This window comes from Lepidochelys olivacea (assembly GCF_965140295.1).
Source record: "Lepidochelys olivacea isolate rLepOli2 genome assembly, chromosome: 3".
NCBI classification, from domain to species: Eukaryota; Metazoa; Chordata; order Testudines; family Cheloniidae; genus Lepidochelys; species Lepidochelys olivacea.
In genome coordinates, this window is record NC_140413.1 from 1,377,616 (window position 1) to 1,394,623 (window position 17,008).

At 60.9% G+C, this 17,008-nt stretch overlaps 1 protein-coding gene across 2 annotated transcripts in view; it reads left to right on the plus strand.

Annotated features, from left to right (window-relative positions):
- LOC311518129 (cGMP-dependent protein kinase 1-like) overlaps positions 1-16,798 on the plus strand; it is a 69,500-nt gene extending 52,702 nt beyond the window's left edge. The window contains exons 13-21 of one of the 2 annotated variants that reach the window (XM_084623610.1): positions 3,055-3,184; positions 3,331-3,461; positions 3,796-3,885; positions 4,991-5,132; positions 8,864-9,027; positions 14,916-15,032; positions 15,363-15,425; positions 15,826-15,927; positions 16,401-16,798. In XM_084623610.1, coding sequence (XP_084479736.1) covers positions 3,055-3,184; positions 3,331-3,461; positions 3,796-3,885; positions 4,991-5,132; positions 8,864-9,027; positions 14,916-15,032; positions 15,363-15,425; positions 15,826-15,927; positions 16,401-16,437 — 976 coding nt within the window. In that variant the 3' untranslated portion in view covers positions 16,438-16,798. The remainder of the gene's footprint in view (positions 1-3,054; positions 3,185-3,330; positions 3,462-3,795; positions 3,886-4,990; positions 5,133-8,863; positions 9,028-14,915; positions 15,033-15,362; positions 15,426-15,825; positions 15,928-16,400) is intronic. The other variant, XM_084623609.1, reaches the window with a different exon arrangement.
- Positions 16,799-17,008: the final 210 nt, after the last annotated feature.

A 17,008-nucleotide genomic window follows, 5' to 3' on the forward strand; every position in this document is an offset into this window, starting at 1 on the left:
ACGCACACAGGCAGGGCCACCCCAGCTGCAGGTCAGCTCTGGGAAGACTCAGCTTCAGGGACGTGCTCCAGTGGTCTGGTGCGCGCTCCTTTTGAGGGTACAAACACAAAGGTTTACGAAATGCAGCCCTCCCTCAGTGTGGAGAGAGGTGTGCACACTTCTGCCCTCCCCCCAGTTAGAAATGACAGAAACTGGGTTTAATAAACAAAGCCAATGTTATAAACCCTAAAAGGCAGATGCTAAGTGGTACAAGGGGTACACACAGAACAAAGCAGATTACTGACCAAAAGAAAACAAACACAAAGGAAGCTAGTTTCACTAAAGAAATTGGGAACAAATAACATTTCTCCCCCTAGATATTGTTGCAGGCGGGTTGCAAAGTTTCTGTGGTTCAGAGTTCCAGTGATATTCCTTTTCAGACGGGACTCGTCTCAATCTGGACTCCCCCCGCCTCCCCTTCACCCGTCTGTCTTCTTGGGCAGACAGGCCATGGCGAGGAAGAGTCCCATTTGCCTTCCTCCCCACCCTTCAATAGCATTTACATAAGGCGGGAATCCTTTGTTTCCCAAACTTGACCCCCCTTCCCTTCCCGTGGAAAGTTACCAGAAGTCCCAGATAATGTTTAGTGTCGGGTGACAAGACCATCTGCCTCTGTAGGATCACAGCGCCCATGAGTCACTGGCAGCGTGGAGCGTCCCCAGGAAGGCCGAGCCTTTCACAGCCCATCGGCCTCGCTGATGGGCCAGCCGCCCTGTCTAGCCTTTCCATGGGTGTACCTGAGGTGTTAGCAGTGGGCATCACCCGAAGCAGCCTAGCTGAAAGAGATACATAGTCACTATTCCTAACTTCAGATACAGAACTGGTACAGATTGGATAATTCTCCCAGTCCTGATCCCCCCTGCCCTGACCCCCGCCCACCCTGAGGCTCCCCTGCCCCCATCCCCACCTCTGCCCAGCCCTGATCCCCCCTCCCTCCCCCCCCCCCCAGCAGGCACTCAGGTGTTTCTGTTCCAGCACAGTGCAAGGTACAGGTGCCTTCTGACAAACCCGCTGCCCCTGGCAGCAGCACCCGGTCCCTTCCCAGGGCTTCCCAGGGCCCTGCCCATGAAAGGTGGGGCTGGCCCAGCACTGGCTCAGCTGTGGCCAGGTGCGGAAAGGGATCAGGCTGGCCTGGCAGCGCTGGGGCAGGTTGGGGCAGTAGCTGCCCCCTGGGAGCAGGAATGGGGAAGCAAGCCAGCCGGAACCCCCCAGGAGGCTCCCCCAGGTGAGGGGAAGTAATGGGGGGTTGGGGTGAGAAGCTGTGGCTGCCGCAGGGCAGTTTGGGGGTACTGCCAATGGGGGACTGGGGAAGGCCCTGCACCCCAGGACAGCTGTGCAGGGAAGGGTTTGGAGCTAGAGGAAAGACTAGCTGGGGTGGAGGGTCCTGCACGGTCCCGGGGGGCAGGGGACTGGAAAGGGGGCTGGCTGGCTTTGGGATCTTGCCCCGAGAGCTTCCATGTATAAGTCAGACCCAGTGGCTTATGGACCCTGCCTGGTTCTTAGACACCCCCAATGTCTGCTTGCGGGACCCTTACCTGCCCCAGCCCCTCATGGCTGTCCTGCCTTGCCCCTGTATCCCCATCCTGCTGCCCCCCCCATGTCCTCCCTTCCCACACTCCCCACCTTCTCCTCCCCCCCGCCCTGCCGGCAACTGCTCAGACCACTGCAAAATGGTGGCCCCATTGTGCCCAAGATACGCTGGCGGGTAGGGATAGGGTCCAGAGTGACCTAGACAAATCAGAGGATTGGGCCAAAAGAAATCTGATGAGGTTCAACAAGGACAAGTGCAGAGTCCTGCACTTAGGACGGAAGAACCCAATGCACAGCTACAGACTAGGGACCGAATGGCTAGGCAGCAGTTCTGCAGAAAAGGACCTAGGGGTGACAGTGGACGAGAAGCTGGATATGAGTCAGCAGTGTGCCCTTGTTGCCAAGTCGGCCAATGGCATTTTGGGCTGTATAAGTAGGGCATTGCCAGCAGATCGAGGGATGTGATCGTTCCCCTCTATTCGACATTGGTGAGGCCTCATCTGGAGTACGGTGTCTAGTTTTGGGCCCCACACTACAAGAAGGATGTGGAAAACTTGGAAAGAGTCCAGCGGAGGGCAACAAAAATGATTAGGGGACTGGAGCACGACTTATGAGGAGAGGCTGAGGGAACTGGGATTGTTTAGTCTGCAGAAGAGAAGAATGAGGGGGGATTTGATAGCTGCTTTCAACTCCCTGAAAGGGGGTTCCAAAGAGGATGGTTCTAGACTGTTCTCAATGGTAGCAGATGACAGAACGAGGAGTAATGGTCTCAAGTTGCAGTGGGGGAGGTTTAGGTTGGATATTAGGAAAAACTTTTTCACTAATCGGGTGGTGAAACACTGGAATGGGTTCCCTAGGGAGGTGGTGGAATCTCCTTCCTTAGAGGTTTTTAAGGTCAGGCTTGACAAAGCCCTGGCTGGAATGATTTAGTTGGGGCTGGTCCTGCTTTGAGCAGGGGGTTGGACTAGATGACCTCCTGAGGTCCCTTCCAGCCCTGATCTTCTGTGACTCATGATGCTATGAAGGGTGGGCCTGTGGCCTCAGGCCCCCTGAGAACAATGGGGGACGTTTTTCACAGGGCAGAAAGCCAAGAACCCTAGATTCCCTTGAGCCGTTTCCCCTTGATGGGAGGGAAGGAGTCTGTGACTCAGGGCCGCCGCTGAGTGTGTGGGGCGGGTTGGGGTCCCAGCCGTAGGGGGCAGGTGCTCAAGCTCCCAGAGACCCCCCCAGCTGCCATTCCCCGCGGCTGGGCAGGCAGGAGCTGGTGGCCTGGCTGGGTCCGGTGCTTGGCACGTTGTGCGTTGGGCTCGTCGGGCTCATCGGGGCAGCTGGGGGCCGGTTCTGGTTCTCATCATGCCCTAGTGCCCTTTTCCCGGGCGGCCTCTCCCTGGCCCCTAGGGTAGGTGGGCCAAGGTGGGGTGGGGTCATGGTGGGACAGGCGCCGTCCATGTGTCCGACCTCTCACCGTGGGTCGCTCCCCCACAGCGCCCCGGGCCCCGAGACAGCCCTGGCCCCGCTGCGGCTCCAGGACCTGGCGGCTGTGCGCTACGAGGACGGGCAGCACCATGGCCTCCCTGTGGTCTTGGGCACCGGCGGCTTTGGCAGAGTTGAGCTGGTGAGAAGAAGCAGCCCCTCCCGCCAAGCACCAGTCCTGGGGGGCAGAGCTGCGGGGGGGCAGAGCCCTCACCCTACCAGCCTGCCTTGCCCAGCCTGGAGGCGAGACCCCAGTGCCTGGCCCCCTCACGCCCTGCTTGCCCCCAGGTGCGCGGGCGGGGGCAGCTCTTTGCCCTCAAGCGGATCCGCAAGGACCACGTGGTGCGGAGGCGGCAGCAGGGACACGTGCGCATGGAGAAGTGGGTGCTGGAGCGGAGCCACTGCCCCTTCATCGTGGGGTAGGCGCTGCCCGGGGCCCTGGGCTGGGGGCAGAGCACGGGGGGGCAGCGAGTGCCGTGATGCCCCCGGGCGGAGGGGCACTGGTGGGTTGCTAGGGGTGGGGGCTGCCCCTGGGGGTGGGGAGCACTCGGGGAGTTGCTCTTGGGGGCACTGGTGGGGTTGCTCAGGGGGGGCTGCCCCCAGGAGTGGGGGGGCACTGGTGGGGTTGCTCCGGGGGGCTGTCCCCGGGAGTGGGGGGCACTGGGAGGATTGCTGGGGAGGCACTGGCAGGGATGCTGTGGCGGGGAGGGGGTTGGAGGCTCCAGTTTAACCCCTTCTCACCCTCTCCCCTAGGCTCTTTGGCACCTTCAAGGACAGCCAGTACGTCTACATGCTGCTGGAGTTCTGCCAGGGGGGCGAGCTGTGGACCAAGCTGCGCGAGGTGTACGGAGTGGGGGGCTGGCGGGGGACCAGGGGGGCTGTGCGGCAGGCTGGCAGATGGAGTAGGCACGGCTGGTGGCAGTGCGGGTGTGGCTGTGGCAGACATGGGGGGGTGCGGGGTGGGCGGAGAGCGGGCTGGCAGGTGGTGTGGGCGGGGCCATGGCAGAGTGGCTGGGGACGGGCGGGGCCATGGCAGAGTGGCTGAGGGCGAGTGGGGCTGGCATGGGGTTGCTGGGGGCGGGCGGGGCCATGGCAGGACGGCTGGGGGCGGGCAGGGCTGGCGTGGGGTTGCTGGGGGCAGGCGGGGCCGTGGCGGGGGCTGGGGGCGGGCGGTGCTGGGGCGGGGTTGCTGAGGGTGGGCGGGGCCGTGGCAGGCTTGCTGGAGGGTAGGGGGCAGCGCTGACAGGCGGTGCGGGCAGGGTTGCTGTGTGGCTGGCTGGCTGGCAGGTGGTGTGGGCGGGGCCATGGCAGGGGGGCTGAGGACGAGTGGGGCTGGCATGGGGTTGCTGGGGGCGAGTGGGGCGTGGCAGGGGGGCTGAGGGTGAGCGGGGCTGGCATGGGGTTGCTGGGGGCGAGCGGGGTGTGGCAGGGGAGCTGGGGGTGAGTGGGGCTGGCATGGGGTTGCTGGGGGCGGGCGGGGCCGTGGCAGGGTGGCTGGGGGCGAGCAGGGCCGGGGCGGGGTTGCTGGGGGCGGCCGGGGCAATGGTTGGGTTGCTGGAGCGTGGGGGGGCAGTGCTGACAGGCGGTGCGGGCAGGGTTGTTGTGTGGCTGACTGGCAGGTGGTGTGGGCGGGACCATGGCAAGGGGGCTGAGGGCGAGCGGGGCTGGGGCGGGGTTGCTAGGGGCGGGCGGGGCCATGGCAGGGGGGCTGAGGGCAAGCGGGGCTGGGGCGGTGTTGATGAGGGCAGGCGGGGCCGTGGCAGGGGGGCTGGAGGGTAGAGGGCAGTGCTGACAGGCGGTGCGGGCAGGGTTGCTGTGTGGTGGGCTGGCAGCTGGCGCGGGCGGCTGGGGGCTAGGAAGGGCTCAGGCTGGGGACTGTGCCTGTGGGGGCCGTGCCGGCCAAGGGCACAGGGTGGGCGTGTGGGCACTGAGCTGTCCTGCCCCCCAGGCGCTGCCTCGAGGAGGAGGTGGCTGTGTTCTGCTCGGCCTGCGTGGTGGAGGGACTCGACTACCTGCACGGCAACGGGATCATCTACCGGGACCTCAAGCCCGAGAACCTGATGCTGGACAAGCAGGGCTACATCAAACTGGTACTTGGGGGCAGCACTGGGGCACTAGCGGGGGAGATGCCCGGGTCGGCCCTGCTAATCCTGGCACTGGGCTGAGGCCTGGGGCTCAGCCCCTCCTGGAGGCTCTGGTGGGGCGAAGGGCAGGACCCGGAGCTCAGGGAGGACCCGTTCCCAGCCGGGTGGGTGCCAGGGAGGGCTGGACGCTGCCAAAGCAGAGGTAGGGCTTTTGGGCCAGTCAGGCCCTCCCTGTTCCCTGGGCCTGCACTGTGCCCTCCTGAAGGGGAGGAGGGGGAGCTGGATGGCACCATGCCAGTGCCATGGAACGCCGGCTCCCTGTGCGGTGGCCGGAACAGCGAACAGGCGCCAGGCTGCACACGGACCGGGTGTAACGGGGCTGCCCGTGGGAGCCAGCTGAGGTCAGTCAGTCAGGATGAACTGCAAACAGAACAGGGCGGACAAACCCCAAACGCTGGTGGATATTCCACTACTTAGAGTTACCCAGCCAGCCCAAACCAGCTTCTCCAGCACCTCCCTGGGTACTCAGACATCCAAACAACGCAGTGCCCTTAAAGTGCCCAGCCGCAGGCCTCCATCCAGACACACACGTCAAACATAGGATGCTAAATTCTGAAAATCTTATTTCATCACAGAAAAGAAAAGATTCTCGTGACCCCAAAGGACCATGCCCCAGACCCAGGTCAAATGATAACTCAGATCTTACCCCAAATACACGCTTACCGTCAATCCTTAGTAACTAAACTAAAATCTATTAAAAATGAAAAGAGGGAGAGTTGGTGGAAAGATCAATATACAGACTTCAGTTCAGTTCTTGAGGTTCAGATACAGAGCAGAGATGGTGAGTCTGTAGTTGCCAAAAGTCCTTTTAGAAATAGTCCACGGGTTACAGTCCAATGTCCATGTTCAGGGTGACTCCCGTCAGTGACTGGGGAACTCAATCCTTATGGCTCAGGGTTTCCGCTTCTTGAAACCCAAAGCAGATCGGAGATGAAGAAGGATCGTGTCCCAGGGTTTTATACATTCCCTGCAGCCTTTTGGCCTGAGAAAACAATCGGCTTCACTTTCCTTCTCCTAAACATCCTGGCAATTAGCCCAGGGTCATTTATCCATTAAACAGTTCAGATACCGGTTACCACAACCTTCAAAGAGCCATATAGACAGTAATACTATGTCACTCCAGTGTCTTCCTAAATGTTAATATTCCTCTTTTGATCTTTGAATCAAAGCCATGGTAATAGACAAGACTTGTTTGCTGACATCAGGAGACCTGAGCACACAGCTCCCCTTCTCTCTCTCACAATGCCGGCTGCATTTCACAGCTCTGTTCATTTACAGATTCTTCTAACCAGTCTTTACAGTCCCGCCCTGGGTCAGGTCAGTCTGGGAGTTCATTAACTCTTTCTGGCCCTGTGTCACCTTTCAATGAGATATTATATTACACTCCTAATGTTACATCGGGAACAACAGGAACAGTCCCCAAGCATTGCCCAGCCCCATGGGGCCCTCTCCAGGCTCTGGCTGGGCACCTGGTGCCAGGGCAATGCACAGGACGGGGCGTCTAGGCTGGGCAGGAGGGAGACGAGGCAGGAGAGGGGAACGGGACTGCAGTTGAACATGAGGAGATGTGATGGGGGGGCAATTGGGGGCTAATGCTATTCCCCCCGGTCATCCCAAGATCAGAACCAGGGATGGCTGGTGAATTGGAAAGGTGCCAGATGGAGCTGTGGTCAAAGGAAGTGCCCTTGGTGCATGGCACTAACCTGTGGAACTCCCTGCCACATGACCATGGAGGCCTAAGAGGAGCAGGATTCAGGGAAGGGAAAGCCCTTCTGTCAGGGCTCTACAGGGCCTTGCTACAACCCCAAGCTGGGAACAGTCTCTGGGGGGGCTCTTCAGTGGGCCACATCCCTACAGGTCCCACTCTTCCCCTGAGGTGAGCGACACGGCCTCACCTCCTCCTTAGACTGGGCTCTGTGGCTGCAGCCCCCCTGCCCCACCCTTGGAGCTCCAGGCAGTGAGTCCAGCTGGGACAGACCCTGGGGGAGACGTGTCCTCTCCTCAGGGATCAGTGCCCCTCGCCCAGTGTCTGCGGGGACACTCCCCCAGCGCTGTGAAACCAGGCCGGTTTATTGGTCACCTAACACACGGCCCTGGCAGCCCCTCGGGCGGCCCAGAGAACTGACGGTTACAGCCCAGCCCAGCTGCAGTGACCCCCTTGGTTCATGCTCAGGCTGGCTGGCTCCCTTCCTCAGTCAGCTCCTGGTGAGAGCCCCCAACTTCCTGCAGAGCCCCCCTGAGCCCTCCTCCCACCTCCCAGGCCTTGCTCTCAAGTGGGTGCCTCTACCCAGCTCCCGGGGGTTGACAGGTTGGATCACAGAAACCCCTTGGGCCTGCCAACTGATGTTCCAAGACTACTTCTGCCCCTGCTTTCCCTGCCAGCCTGGGACTCCAGCACCCTGCCTGGCTGAGCCAGACACGCCCGTCTGCTCCAGCACAGACCCAGGGTCTGAGCCACGCGCCCCAAAGCAGCAGACTTAGCTGAAAGCAATTTAAGAAATGTTCCTGTGTTTAACACTCAGATGCTCAACTCCCAATGGGGTCCAAATCCCAAATAAATCTGTTTTACCCTGTATAAAGCTTATACAGGGTAAACTCATAAATTGTCCGCCCTCTGTAACACTGACAGAGAGAGATGCACGGCTGTTTGCCCCCCCCCAGGTATTAATACATACTCTGGGTAAATTAATAAGTAAAAAGTGATTTTATTAAATACAGAAAGTAGGATTTAAGTGGTTCCAAGTAGTAACAGACAAACAAAGTGAATTATCAAGCAAAGTAAAATAAAACACACAAGTCTATGTCTAAGAAAACTGAATACAGATAAAATCCTCACTCAGTAAACTTCCTTTTACAGACTAGCCTCCTTCTAGTCTGGGTCCAGCAATCACTCACACCCCCTGTAGTTACTGTCCTTTATTCCAGTCTCTTTCAGGTATACTTGGGGGTAGAGAGTCTCTCTCTTTAGCCAGCTGAAGACAAAATGGAGGGGTCTTCCACGAGCTTAAATAAACTTTCTTTTGTGGGTGGAGACCTCCTCCTCTCTCCTATGCAAAGTCTAGCTCCACGATGGAGTTCTGGAGTCACTTGGGCAAGTCATGTCCATGCAGGACTCAGAACTTACCTGGAGCATCCATTGCCCACAAGGTATCTTGAATGTCTCCAGGAAGACTTATGTGGATTGGAGCCTTCCGACGTCCATTGTTTGTTAAATGCTTCTTGATTGGGCACTTAATCTGCACATTCCTTTCTCAAGAAGCTGACCAAATGCTTTACAAAGGCTACTTGAAAGTCAAGCCAGTACACAGCCAATATTCCTAACTTCGAATACAAAATGGATACATGCATACAACTAGGAGGAATAGATTCAGTAGCTCATAACCTTTACAGAGATGTTACATGGCATATGTAGCATAAAACATATTCTAGTTATGTCATATATACATTCCTAAGCATATTTCCATAGAGCCTTATGGGGGGCACTGTCATGGGGGAAATCCCCCAAATCAGTGAGCTGCCATGGCCTGTTTCTGCCCCCTTGCTGAGCTGGGTCTGTTTCAAGCAGCCCCTTAATGCCTCCTTGCCGCAGCCAGCCGGCGCGGCGACCCCCAGCCCAGGTCTCTAGGCCCGGCTGGCCCGGCGGGGGGCTCTGCTGGCTCACGCCTGCCCATTGGCAGGTGGATTTCGGCTTTGCCAAGGAGCTGGCGCGGGGGGAGAAGACCTACTCGTTCTGTGGGACCCCCGAGTACCTGGCGCCTGAGATCCTGCGGCATGAGGGCCACGACTTCGCCGTCGACTTCTGGATGATGGGCATCCTCATCTTCGAGATGCTGGTGGGCCGGTGAGGGACCCCGCGAGCCATCCTTCCCCTGCCTGGGACCTCTGAGGTGCCCCCCGGGGGTCAGCCCCTGCCCCCACCTGTGCCTGGGTGACCTGCAGCCCCCCCCGGGGGTCACCCCCTGTCCCCCGAGCCTCAGATGCCCCACAGGGGTTAACCCACCTGCCCCCACCTGAGTAGCAGGGGTCACTTCCCCAGGAGTGGCCCATCAGGGGTGGGCAGAGGTGGGGGTATTCCTCTGGAACAGCCCAGCCCATGGGGGAGGGGGAATGGCCTGCTGGGTGGGGGAAGGGGAGAGTGTAGGGGTCCTGGGAGTGGCCTGCTGGGTGGGGGAGCGGGAGAGTGTAGGGGGATCCCCGGGGGGGTCCCAGGAGTGGCCTGCCGGGAGGGGGAGCAGAGAGTGTAGGGGTGTCATGGCGTGATGGGGAGTCAGGGCCCTGCACCCCCACTTTCTACGATTCACCATGACTCTCAGCCAACCGGTAGAACAAAAGGTTTATTAGAGATGACAGGAACACAGTCCGGACCAGAGCTTATAGGCATAAACAGGACCCCTTCGTCAGGTCCTTCTGAATCATAGAATATCAGGGTTGGAAGGGACCCCTGAAGGTCATCTAGTCCAACCCCCTGCTCGAAGCAGGACCAATTCCCAGTTAAATCATCCCAGCCAGGGCTTTGTCAAGCCTGACCTTAAAAACCTCTAAGGAAGGAGATTCTACCACCTCCCTAGGTAACGCATTCCAGTGTTTCACCACCCTCCTAGTGAAAAAGTTTTTCTTAATATCCAACCTAAACCTCCCCCACTGCAACTTGAGACCATTACTCCTTGTCCTGTCCTCTTCTACCACTGAGAACAGTCTAGAACCATCGTCTCTGGAACCACCTCTCAGGTAGTTGAAAGCAGCTATCGAATCCCCCCTCACTCTTCTCTTCTGCAGACTAAATAACCCCAGTTCCCTCAGCCTCTCCTCATAAGTCATGTGTTCTAGACCCTTAATCATTTTTGTTGCCCTTCGCTGGACTCTCTCCAATTTATCCACATCCTTCTTGAAGTGTGGGGCCCAAAACTGGACACAGTACTCCAGATGAGGCCTCACCAATGTCGAATAAGAGGGGAACGATCACATCCCTCGATCTGCTGGCAATGCCCCTACTTATACATCCCAAAATGCCATTGGCCTTCTTGGCAACAAGGGCACACTGCTGACTCATATCCAGCTTCTCGTCCACTGTCACCCCTAGGTCCTTTTCCGCAGAACTGCTGCCTAGCCATTCGGTCCCTAGTCTGTAGCGGTGCATGGGATTCTTCCATCCTAAGTGCAGGACCCTGCACTTATTGAACCTCATCAGATTTCTTTTGGCCCAATCCTCCAATTTGTCTAGGTCCTTCTGTATCCTTCCCTCCCCTCCAGCGTATCTACCACTCCTCCCAGTTTAGTATCATCCGCATTCTGGGGGGCAGGGAGATTAGTCCCCAGCTCTGGGGGTTCCCTCCTCTTCCCCAGCCTACTCCAAAAACAAAACCCCTCCAGCCGACTCCCCCAGCTCCTCCCCCAGCCTTTGTCCAGTTTCCCAGGTCACCTGGACCCAACCCCCCTCCCGGCTCAGGTGACAGCCAGTGAAGTCACCCCCTGCTATCTCATCACCGGTCAGACAGTGGCAGTAAACTCCCCTGCCACATTCCCAGGTCAATCCGCCCCACTCAGTCCCTGCTGCGTCCCATCTCTCCCCCCTTCGAGACTGAACTGAGCGGGGTCACTCTGACCAGTGACCTGGGGAAGTTCGGGGCCCCCTCTCCGGGACAGCGCATCCGCTATCAGGTTGGCCCTTCCCTTCACGTGGACCACGTCCATGTCGTAATCCTGCAGGAGCAGGCTCCATCTCAGGAGCTTGGCGTTGGCTCCTTTCATCTGGGGCAACCAGGTCAGGGGAGAGTGGTCGGTGTAGACGGTGAAGTGTCGCCCGAAGAGATAGGGCTCTAGTTTCTTAAGGGCCCACACCATGGCCAGGCACTCCTTCTCAATGGCTGCGTAGTGTTGCTCCCGGGGTAGCAACTTCTTGCTCAGGTACACGATGGGGTGTCTCTCCCCTTTTCATCCTCCTGCATTAACACTGCCCCCAGTCCCGTGTCGGAGGCGTCGGTGAACACCACAAAGGGCTTGTCAAAGTCTGGGTTTGCCAGAACTGGGCCACTGACCAGAGCCTCCTTCAGCACCCAGAAAGCCTCCTGGCACTGCTCGGTCCAGACCATCTTGTCTGGCTTCCCCTTCTTGCATAGCTCAGTGATGGGGGTGGCGATGGCGCTAAAGTGAGGCACAAACCTTGGATAGTACCCAGCATCCCAATAAAGGCTTGGACCTGCTTTTTGGTGTGGGGAGCGGGCCAGTCTCTGATCACCTCCACCTTGGCTGGTTCCGGCTTTAGGCAGTCGCTCCCCAACCAGTGGGCCAGGTAAGATACTTTGGCCATCCCCACCTTGCACTTCTCCGCTTTTACAGTCAGCCCAGCCCCCTGGAGTTGGTCCAGCACTTGTCTAACCTGGGACACATGGTCCTCCCCGGTCTGGCTAAAGACACAGATGTCATCAATATACGCCACGGCAAAACTCTCCATCCCCCTCAGGAGCTGGTCCACTAGGCGCTGGAAGGTGGCCGGCCCTCCCTTGAGGCCGAAAGGCAGGGTCAGGAACTCATAGAGCCCCAGAGGGGTAATAAAGGCCGATTTCAGCCGGGCATCTGCATCCAGCGGCACTTGCCAGTAGCCCTTTGTAAGGTCCATGGTGGTAAGGTACCGAGCTCCTCCCAGCTTGTCTAGGAGCTCGTCTGGTCTGGGCATGGGGTAGGCATCAGATACAGTGATGGCATTGAGCTTCCGATAGTCCACACAGAACCGGACCGACCCATCCTTTTTGGGGACCAGCACCACCGGCGAGGCCCAAGGGCTGGCCGATGGCTGGATCACCCCCAAAGCCAGCATGTCCCAGACCTCTCTTTCCAGGTCCTGAGCAGTTTTCCCTGTGACTCAGAAGGGGGAGCATCTTATCGGCGGGTGCGACCCTGTCTGCACCCGGTGGACAGTCAGATTAGGGCATCCAGGCTGGTTGGAAAACAGCTGTCAGTAGGGATGCAGCACCCCCCTGACCTCAGCTTGCTGGGCAGGGGTTAGCTGATCCGAGAGGGGAATTGTTTCCAGGGGGGAACCAGCTCTGGTCCCAGGTAATAGGTCTACTAAAGGGTCATCTCCCTGCTCCTCCCAATGTCCACACACGGCCAACACCACATTCCCCCTGGCATAATATGGCTTCATCATATTCACATGGTACACCCGGCGGTGGTGCGCCCGGTTCGACAGCTCCACCACATAGTTTACCTCCTTGAGCTGCTTGACGACCTTGAAAGGGCCCTCCCAGGCGGCCTATAGTTTGTTCTTTCTCACGGGGATGAGAACCATCACCTGATCCCCGGTGGCGTAGGCACGGGCCCGTGCCGTGCGGTCATACCAGACCTTCTGCTTCCTCTGGGCTCTGGCCAGATTCTCCCTGGCCAGGCCCATGAGTTCAGCCAGTCTCTCTCGGAAGATCAGGACATACTCCACCACTGACTCTCCATCGGGAGTGGCCTTCCCCTCCCACTCGTCTCTCATCAGGTCCAGGGGGCCCCTCACCCTCCTTCCATATAACAGTTTGAAAGGTGAAAATCCGGTAGACTCCTGGGGCACCTCCCTGTACGCGAACAGCAGGTGAGGTAAGTACTTGTCCCAGTCCTGCGGGTGCTGGTTCATAAAGGTTTTCAGCATCATCTTTAGCATCCCGTTAAACCTCTCCACCAGCCCATTGGACTGGGGGTGATAAGCTGAGGCCCAGTCGTGCCGGACCCCACATTTCTCCCACAAGCACCAGAGCAGGGCCGACATGAAGTTGGAGCCTTGGTCTGTCAAGACTTCCTTGGGGAACCCCACTCGGCTCAAAATGGTCAGGAGCGCGTCGGCCACGGTGTCGGCTTCAATGGAAGCTAAGGGCACTGCCTCGGGGTAGCGGGTGGCAAAATCTACCACCCCCAGAATGTATTTCTTCCCCGACCGGGTCGTCTTGCTGAGAGGCCCCACGATGTCCATGGCCACCTTCTGGAAAGGCTCCTCTATGATGGGCAAAGGTCTCAAAGCCGCTTTCCCCTTGTCCCGGGCCTTCCCCACCCTCTGACAGGGGTCACAGGATCGGCAATACTGCCGGACCGTGGTAAAGACCCCGGGCCAGTAAAAGTTCTGTAGCAACCTCTGCCGGGTGCGCCGGATTCCCTGGTGCCCTGCGAGGGGGATGTCATGGGCCAGGTACAGGAGCCTGCGGCGATACTTCTGGGGGACCACCAGCTGCCTCCTGATCCCACAGGACTCTACTTCCCTTGTGGGAGCCCATTCTCGGTACAGGAACCCCTTCTCCCACAGGAACCTCTCCTGGCAGCCTCTCCTCATGGTCCGTCCCACACTGAGGTCGGCCATGTCCCTGAGCTTCCGCAAGGAGGGATCTTTCCTCAACTCGGCCTGGAACTCAGCGGCTGGGGCAGGGACGGGGCCCGGTTCCCCCTTAGTGGCCAGGTCTGTGGCCTCAGCCTCTCTGAGCCGTGCCCCTCGGCGCTCCCTCCCCACCAGGGTAGGGTCCTGCATCTCCGGTGTGGTACCCTCCTTGCCGGCTCTGGCTACGGGTCACAACCAGGGCGGTCTGGGGCTTGCTTGGCCAGTCCTCTAGGTCTCCCCCCATCAAAACCTCAGTGGGCAAATGGTGGTGTACCCCCACATCCTTGGGGCCCTCCTTGGCCCCCCATTTCAGGTGTACCCTTGCCACGGGCACCTTAAGTGGGGTCCCGCCCACCCCTGTCAGGGTCAGGTAGGTGTTGGGCACCACCCGATCTGGGGCCACCACCTTGGACCGGGCCAGCGTCACCTCCGCGCCCGTATCCCAGTATCCATTGACCTTCCTCCCATCCACCTCCAGGGGAACAAGGCACTCTCTCCGAAGTCAGGGCCCTGCACCCCCACTTCCTGTGATTCACCACGACTCTCAGCCAGCCAGTAGAACAGAAGGTTTATTAGGGATGATGGGAATACAGTCCAGACCAGAGCTTGTAGGCATAAACAGGACCCCTTAGGCCCTTTTGGGGGGTGGGGGGCAGGGAGATTAGACCCCAGCCTTGGGGCTCTCTCCTCTTCCCCAGCCAACTCCCCAAACTGGAAACCCCTCCAGCCGACTCCCCCAGCCTCCCCCCAGCTCCTCTCCCAGCCTTTGTTCAGTTTCCTGGGCAGAAGGTGTCACCTGGACCCAACCCCCTCCTGGCTCAGGTAACAGGCTCAGGTATCCTCCCTCAAGGGAAGTCTCCCATCCCCAGTGAAACTCCCCTGCAACATCCCCAGGTCAAATCCTCCCCATTCCCTGCTGCGTCACAAGGGGGGGTCCCGGGAGCGGCCTGTCGTGTGGAGGAGGGGAGAGTGTCAGGGCGTCCCCGGGGGGGTCCCAGGAGCTGCCTGCCGAGTGGGGGAGGGGAGAGTGTGAGGGTGTCCCCGGGGGGGAGGTCCCCGGGAGCAGCCTGCTGGTTGGAGGAGGGGAGAGTGTCAGGGCGTCCCCGGGGGGGAGGTCCCCGGGAGCAGCCTGCTGGGTGGAGGAGGGAGTGTCGGGGCGTCCCTGGGGGGGGTCCCTGGGAGCGGCCTGTCGGGCGGAGGAGGGGAGAGTGTTGGGGCGTCCCTGGGGGTGTCCCGGGAGCGGCCTGCCAGGTGGAGGAGGGGAGAGTGTCGGGGTGTCCCCGGGGGGGGGTCCCCGGGAGCGGCCTGCTGGTTGGAGGAGGGGAGAGTGTCAGGGCGTCCCCGGGGGGGGCGGGTGTGTGATGCCCCCCGTCTCTCGCCAGGCCCCCGTTCCACAGCTCCGATCCCCAGAAGATCTACAGCAAGATCCTGGACGGGGTGTTCTCGTTCCCGGCCTACATGAGTGAGGCCGCCTGCTCCCTGGTCTCCAAGCTGTGTCGGTAGGTGGGCCGGGCGCGGGCTGCAGCTCCCTGGCACCGCCGCATGCCCACGGCTGCCGGGTGGGCATGGTGGGTGCTGGCCAGCCCACAAGGCCGGCTATAGGGCTCCAGGGCCTGACCCAGGGGGGTGAGGGGGGCACTGGGCTGGAGACTCCCTACCCTCCCGGTGAGCTCGTTGCTGAGCTGCGGGCGAAGGGCTCTCCCTGCCGGAGCTGTGCCATGGCCCGTGCTGTGTGAAGCTGCCTGGCAAGGGCAGAGCTGGGGGGGCTGCGGGGAGGGGGAGGGGCAATGTCAGGGCCCCCACTGAGCCTGTTCTCCGCACCCCCGCAGGCACCGGCCCGGGCAGCGCTTGGGCAACACCCGCACCGGCATCCACGGCATCAGGAAACACCGGTAGGAGAGAAGCCAAGGGAGAAGGGGAGCCCACACAGCCAGGGCTCCCCCCTCCGGCCCCGCCCCCAGCAGCGCCCCCTGCTGGGGCTTCCCTCCTCCGGCCCCGCCCCCAGCAGCGCCCCCTGCTGGGGCTTCCCTCCTCCGGCCCCGCCCCCAGCAGCGCCCCCTGCTGGGGCTTCCCTCCTCTGGCCCCGCCCCCAGCAGCGCCCCCTGCTGGGGCTTCCCTCCTCCAGCCCCGCCCCCAGCAGCGCCCCCTGTTGGGGCTTCCCTCCTCCGGCCCCGCCCCCAGCAGCGCCCCCTGCTGGGGCTTCCCTCCTCCGGCTGGGAGAGGTGGGGCTGGAGGAGCTGGGATGCCCTGTGGCCGGCGCTTCTGCCCCACTGACGCTGTCCTTGCTCCCAGGTGGTTTGGCTCGGTGAAGTGGAAGCGTCTGGCCCTGCGGCAGATCGATGCTCCCACCCTGGCGCTGATGAAGCAGGTGTGGGGGCTGCGGGTGGACCCCGGGTGAGGCTGGGGCAGGCCTGGGCTTGGTGGTCCAGTGTTCAGGGGTGATGGGCTGAGTCCTTGGCGCGGGACTGGGGGGGAGGGGGCTGCCAATGCTCTGCCTCCATAGGGCCCCACAGCTCCCAGCATGCCATGCTGCACTGTGCCCCCCCCATGAGCTGCATCACTCTGCCCACAGAATGGAGGCAACCTGGCATAGCATCCCCCTCACCCAAGCATGCCAGCCAGAGACCCTGCAACACAGGGGCAGGGAGGTCCCTCCAAGGTGGCACAGTCCAGACCAAGCAGCCCCCTGCTGTGGGGCAGCCCCTGGCTGCGGGAGCCTCATGCTGGGGCCAGAGCCGGGGGGGTGTCATGGGGCAGGTGGCAAGCCAAGGAGGGAGGACCCAGGCCAAGCCCCGTGTGGGGCAGGAGGCAGCTGCAGCCGTGACCCGGAGCTGGAGGAGACTGAGCCCCACACCGTCTCTCCACAGGGCCCGCCCTACGCCAACTTCAAGCGCTTCTCGGTAGACTGGACGCCGGCCGAGGAGGAGTTCTCGGGCTGGGACGAGGATTTCTGAGCAGCCATGGGGCCCAGGCCAGCAGCACCACCAGGACTGGGGGATGGGGGGACGCTCTGCTAGTGGCTGCTGCCCTGTTGCTGAGCTGGGCACGTGCCCCCTGCCCGTGGGAGGACGGGGCCCTGGTCTGCTGTTAGCCCTGGGCTGGCCCCTCCTGGGCACGGGGCCCCAGCCTGGCAGACCCCGCTGGTGGGGAGCAGAGGGCCCTGGGCCTGCACAGGCCTGTTCCTGAAAGCGGCTGCATGAGGGTGGGAGCTGCCCCGGGCCTGGCCCCCTGGGCTGTGGGCAATAAAGGCCCCTGTGTGACTCCATGCAGCCTGGTCCCGGTCCCTGCCGCGCTGCCCGTGGGCAGGGAGGGGGCCCCTGCGGTGCCCGGGCAGGGGAACAAGGCTGGAGCAGCAATTCCGGCGTGAGCTGCTCCCGGGGCCCCGCGGCTCTGGCTGGTGCTCACGTGTGCCTGGCTCTGGCAACGGTGGCTTCTCCTGCTGGCTCTGCCCGGCAGCGCCGGCCCCACTCCCCAG